The 6,587-nt window shown below is 37.0% G+C and overlaps 1 protein-coding gene across 1 annotated transcript; it reads left to right on the forward strand.

The window, feature by feature from the left end:
- The first annotated feature begins 301 nt into the window (after positions 1 to 301).
- On the forward strand, positions 302 to 2,125 carry LOC147523054 (putative galacturonosyltransferase-like 9). The gene has a single exon (XM_086596663.1). The coding sequence runs from the start codon at positions 871 to 873 to the stop codon at positions 1,939 to 1,941; it is 1,071 nt and encodes a 356-aa protein (XP_086452789.1). The 5' UTR covers positions 302 to 870; the 3' UTR covers positions 1,942 to 2,125.
- The last annotated feature ends 4,462 nt before the right edge of the window (positions 2,126 to 6,587 follow it).

The following is a 6,587-nucleotide window of genomic DNA, read 5'->3' on the forward strand; positions in this document are numbered from 1 at the left end:
CAATTATCTTATCGGTTAGGGTTCGAATTTTTTAGAATCCGACCCAAACCGAACAGCCCAGTATATACCTCCGTTTTTATTCATCGTAGAATTAACCTAACCTAATTAAAATGGAGGCAGAATGTGGCACACTGGCACATCCTTTTGAAGATGTTGGCTTTCCACTAAAGCCAAGATATTGACCTAATCCAATAACAATTCTAATTCAATGCACCAGTTGCTTGTCTTCGTTTAGGTTCTCTTGATCCAAATTGTGTCAATTTTGGGAATAAGAATCGGTCTTAAATTCATTAAAGAAAGAAACGATGAAATTTCATAAAAACAAAATAAATAAATTGTGTCGATGTTTCCTAAACACGCTAACAACGCGCAACAACTAACTCTAACCTCAGGCCGCGTAAAACGTGTCATCCCACTAAACCAGAACCTAACATAATTCCCTATCTCATAAACCACCCAATAATCCCCTCCCCTTAATTACTTCCCCACCAATAACATAACTCTTCACAGTATGAGTTGGCCGATGGCACTGCCAATTCTGAATTTCTGATCCAGTACATCACCATCATTCACAGCTAGCTCTCCTCCTTTTCCAGCTGTCTTTATTTTTACCACTTTTCCATAAATAAATAAAAAAGTAAATGAACTCATAAAATAATAAGAAATCTTTCTCTTTCTTCTAGACTTCTTCAATAAAAACCTTCTCACATCAACATTAAGATTTTAAGTTCTCTACTCGGAGAAAGAAGAACCGCGTTTTCTCTCTTTCTTCAAACACGTCTCTCTCTTTTCTATTTTTTTCTTCTCAACTTATAAAAGCCCACAACACAACAACAACAACAACAAAAAAAACACCGGTATTCCGCTACAATGTATCTTGTCCTCCTTTTCTTGTTCTTCGTTTCTTCACAAGCAATCAGATCAATCCCCATAATAGAAAACACTCCAAGACTACCAAGATTTTCAGAAGCCCCGGAGTACAGGAACGGTGCTGAATGTCCATACATAAAATCTTCCTCATCAACTTGTGATCCGTCACACGTGCATGTAGCCATGACACTAGACTCAGCATACATACGAGGTTCAATGGCAGCAGTTTTATCGGTTTTAAAACACGCGTCATGTCCTGAAAACGTCTTTTTCCACTTCATATCATCAGACTCATCAGTGAACACATTTTCACCTAGTCAACTCAGTGAGTTAGTCCGATCTACATTTCCATCTTTAAACTTCAAAGTGTATGTGTTTAAAGAATATGTTGTAAAGAATTTGATATCATCTTCAATACGTGAAGCACTTGAGAATCCATTAAACTATGCAAGAAACTATCTTGCTGAGTTGTTAGAGCCATGTGTGGGGAGAGTTATATATCTGGATTCAGATTTAGTAGTTGTTGATGATATTCAGAAACTATGGAGTGTTGTATTAAGTGGATCAAGAGTTATTGGTGCACCAGAATATTGCCAAGCGAATTTTACCAAGTATTTCACAGATGGGTTCTGGGGGAGTAGAGTTTTGAACAGAGTTTTTGAAGGGAGAGAAAAAAAGCCATGTTATTTCAACACTGGTGTGATGGTAATGGATTTGGAGAAATGGAGAGCAGGTAATTATAGAAGAAAGATTGAAGGATGGATGGAGGTACAGAAGGTGAGGAGGATATATGAGTTGGGTTCATTACCACCTTTTTTGTTAGTATTTGGTGGTGATATTGAAGGAATAGATCATAAATGGAATCAACATGGATTGGGAGGTGATAATGTTGTTGGGAGTTGTAGATCTTTACATCCAGGTCCTGTAAGTTTGTTACATTGGAGTGGGAAAGGCAAACCTTGGTCTAGACTTGATGCTAAAATGGCTTGTCCATTGGATTATCTTTGGGCTCCTTATGATCTTTATTTGCATCAAGATGATGATTTGCAAAGATCCTTTTCTTCTTTGTGATGGAAAGTTTGATTCTTTATTTTTATTTTTATTTTTGGTTAGATTTGATGATTCTTTCATACATTGTATAGAGAGACAGATGTAATGGGATTCTTTTATTAGTTCATTTAAATGAACAATTTTGGTTATTTTAAAACCAACTTGTTTGTTGGTTTTGTATCAAGAGATTATTTTGCCGAGAAAATTCCATATTTTTATTTATTCTGGTTAATGAATGTTGAACTTTTTATTTATCATGGTTTGTTGCTGCACTAGATTCTGTGTTGTTTTTGTACACAATGATCTGGTGATTGTACAAATGGATGATGAAAATATCTAGAGATAGATTTCATTTGTATAAATTTGATGCCAATTGTCTTATTTGAACAGAGAAGATGACAGTTATTAGCTTGTTAATGCTCTGAAGAAAGTTGTTCAGAACTTCAGATATGAAATTTACTTGACTTGGCTCAGAACTTCAGAAGTGGTCAAAACTCAAAAGTAGAGTAATTTCTGATGTGAATATGAAGGTTTCCTTGTCCTTTCTAATTTTGATATTTAATTTACTATGGAGGTTATAAAGTTCGAATTTGTCTTTCAGGAAGGAAGGCCTAACTAACGTTTTAGAGTTGGTCCTCAATTGCATACGAAGACGGAAGCGCGAAGTAGAAACTACAGTACATTATTTTTTTTGCGGGGAATACACTTGAATTTGGTGGCTATATGTAGTGTGGCAACACCTAAAAAGTCCCCTGAGCCCTGAATCCTTTATGCATATGCATGTACCTACAAATTAGCAGAAGCGCATTGGAATCTTGGATAGCAGTCAATAAGTTGTTTTGAATGGTAACACTTTACAACAGAATAATTGAACCCTATAGTTTGTGATTCCGAACGAAACTCCGGAATTCCGTTTGGAATTTCGGTTTTCTAAAAAATCAGAATTCCAAATATAGAATCGAAATATTTGAAATTTTGAAAAAATTTGAAATTCCGAATGTAATAGGGTCGAAATTTAATGGTTTCGGTTTTTAGATTTATCGAAATTCCGAAAATTTCAAAATCCCGAACTATAATTGAACCACAGCTCCACAAGAATACTGCAACGCATAGTTCCAACTTATTAGAAGTTCCTTAACATACACACTAAACAAGCCCGCATGATTGGATTTTAGTGATATTATTTGATCCACAACAATTTGGCTGGGGAAGTGGGATAGTTGAGGAACTAATGCTATTCACATTAAGGAGCTTACCATGTTGTTCTAACTCTGAAGTCAGAGAATGATACTTGTTGATTTGGGTCTTAGACTAGTTGAAATAAGACGAATTACTAAGTGGAGTCAAATTTTATATGTTTCTAATATAATTAGGAATGTCATAGTAGGACTTCGAAGAAGATAATCTTCATTGTTGGGCTACTTTTAGTCTAAATATGTCTGGATTAACAGTGATGTTTCATATAGGTTTCACAAACAATGTAAGAATATCGATGATTATATATAGTTTGTTGTTTTAGTAAGTTTTGTGTGAATGGTGGCAATGATCTGTTCTGTTTTTAGTACATGTGATGATATGATTATTATACTGTAATGGATGATGAGACTTGAGAGTAGCCATAGTTTAGTTTGTATGATGCCAATTGTGCTATTGGTCCCAGAGAAAATGACAGTACCTTGTTAATGCTTTGATGAATGGAGTACTCCTGATGAATGTGGTTCAGATGAGAAAAATTGCTTGACTAGGCTCAGAAATGGTCAAAAGTGCAGTAATTTCTGATGTGAACACGAACGTTACTTTGTCCTTTCTAATTTTAATCTTTTAGTTTGGAAGTTACAGTTTGAATGTCTTCCAGGAATCGGGCATAAGTTCGAATTGATTAACCTTTAATTTCACCTTAATTCTTAAACTGAAACGGTCAAGTTAGGATTTGGGGCCTAAATTTGTAGTTTCGACTTGGGGGACTATGTGGTACTTTACAGTGCAATTTTAACTAAAAGCCGCTCACAAAAAAAAAAAAAAAAAAAAAACTAAAAGCCGCATTGCATGATATTCATATTGGAATCCACTCCAGAGTCGTAATGCAGATGCTTGTGTTCGGCTAAAATACACGAATCGCTTTGGAGAGTTGTCGATGCGTTGAGTGATAGAGCAATGCCTAATTGCCAATAGTGGCTAGAAGCCTTTACATACTGAGCGAGCCAGGTATATGCTGTCCCCTACGGTTGCATGATTGGTTTTAATCCACAACCAAGCTAGGAAGGTTACTGGACCCAAATGCAGCGATCGCCTATCGCGAGTGTGGAAGTTACAATTTGTTTGGATTGACTAGTTAGAATGAGACTTGTACGTTGATTGGTTTTAACTCTCAAGTGAAATTGATTCACAAGCTTCTTCTTTAACCTATACTTAAGATTATTGTAATAGAATTATTCAATAATACTAATATCTGAATTAAGTTATAATGACTCCAAAGTTACTCCACTCCTAAAAATGAAATGAGGACTAATTTTTTATGGATGTATACGTCTTATGATGGAGAATACTTCCACAAAAAATCAGCTCAATTGAATATTTGTAATCTTGTCAAACGTTGCACCGAAATTAAAAAAATCTGGACAGTTGGATAATTTTATAACTTCCGAAACGATTTTTGACGAGGTTGTAATATTCAAATGAGCTGATTTTTTATGAAGATGATTTCTATTGTGTGGATAACATCTCTACCAATTGTGTGAATAAATCAGTTTCTAATTCATTGAGTTAAGTGGTAGAGTTCATTTAGAGTTCGTTTTAGTGGAGTTCATAGAACCATCTTCAGCTATTTTATGTTTCTTATGTGTTACCAAAGTGAAATTAGGCTTTTATTCTACATCATTGCCAGGGTAGTTTATTCTACATTTTACATTTGGATAATGAATTTTTTTTTGGTAACTTTTTTGGTAACTTTTATGAATCTTGAATATTCAAACAAGCTTCGTGAGCAGAGTAAGAATATACACATGAATAACAAACCAACTTCCATAAGAGTAGCCGTTAAGAACAAGTTTTAAGTTTGATACATCTTTTCGTATTTAAACTCTTAAAAATATGACCAAGTTAAAAGCATCAAGACCTTGGGGATTTGGGTCAGGTGTAATTCACCGACCTGAATTGCATATGGACACATATTTCAAAGTTCACGCACCAGCCATTACAATACTTGGACAGAGTTAGCCATTAAAACACCAGCAGGGATGGTTGCTGTAAAGGCCATTTATAATTTGGGATGCGCTGACCTTTCAATAGGAGAATACTGAATACAGGAAAGTGGGAAGTTTTCAATATACATTTTGTAAATTAACTGCAATTAACATAAAAATGGTTGTCAGTTGCCCATTTTTGTTAAGATGTTTTCCAGTCCCTTTTAAAGAGTAATTAAGGTAATATGAACTTAACAACCTATAATGGAAACTATAGGACACATAACCGACATCATTTAGGAAACAGATACAGAATTTTACACATGGCGTTAGTGCGTTACCATGGTCCTTTCCAAATTTTAATGCAGAATGGTGATGAAACATCACGTTTGAGAATGGTGACATTTTGATTGTCGGGATGAATGGAGATGTTTGTTGAAAACTTGAAATGGATCCGTATGGCTCAACCTTAAGTTATACTTTTGTTCATAAATGATGGATAAATGGAAATGGGAAATGTTTATTGAAGATGGCTCTGCTTTTGAGTTACTTCTACAGTTCTACAGTTTCTACTCGTACCTATGGAAGTCACTTCCTATGAAGTATAATATCGTAGTAAACAATAAAATCGATCAGGAGAAGATAATTGTAGTGGTAGGATTAGCAGTATTGAAGACAAAGGGTGAAGCGAACTGATGCACGCACGTTATTAGAGGGCGAGCCGAGGAGTAGGGGATCGGCATTGGGATGGGCCCGATGCAAGATATATTGATAATTAGGGTGTATAGTATCAGTCTGCGATCATGTGGGTACCCGGCAGTAACCCTACACGTGGATGAAAGGGGAGCGAGGGATGGGGACGACTGCAATGGGAGACTAGGGAGTATAAAAAGAACAGTGGGAGAGAGAGAAAGGGGGGCATTTTGGCTAAACCAAAGAGACTAGAGGAGAAAAAGGAGGAAAATGTGAGGGTGAGTCTTAAGAGCTCTAACATTTGGCGCCGTCTGTGGGGACCGAGATCTAAACAACTTGAGAAATGGCCACAAGAGTGAAGAGAGGTGTAGGAAGGTGGCGGTGGCGGTGGAGGAGGTGGAATCAGTGAGGAATGAAGGGGGAGAGCAAGGCGGACAGGAGACCACCGCGTTCGGGTCAGAGGAAACAGGATTGTTACACAAGGAAATAGCGAGGTTGAGAGAAGAAAACGAAGGGCTATGGAGGGAGAAAGAAACCATAGAAGAGTCAGAGGGAGAGGCATCTGAGTCGGAAAAAGAGGATGATGGGGGACCCAACTTGGCGGACAATGTGTTACTGGGACTCACAAGGGAGCAAGTGAGGGAAATGATAGTCAATGACCTGAGAGCGAATCTGGCGCAACCTAAAGGTATAAGTGGAGCGGCGAACTAGGTGGTGGCGGGGATGAACCGCAACCTGCTGGCTGACGCAATTTGGAACTCTGAGGTCCCAAAGTGGTTCAACCAGCCCAGA

This window comes from Coptis chinensis, chromosome 1 (genome assembly GCF_015680905.1).
Source record: "Coptis chinensis isolate HL-2020 chromosome 1, ASM1568090v1, whole genome shotgun sequence".
Lineage (NCBI taxonomy): Eukaryota > Viridiplantae > Streptophyta > Magnoliopsida > Ranunculales > Ranunculaceae > Coptis > Coptis chinensis.

What these genes read in the sequence shown, in the direction of transcription:
- LOC147523054 (XM_086596663.1), top strand. Translation starts at nt 871, where the DNA reads ATGTATCTTGTCCTCCTTTTCTTGTTCTTCGTTTCTTCACAAGCAATC.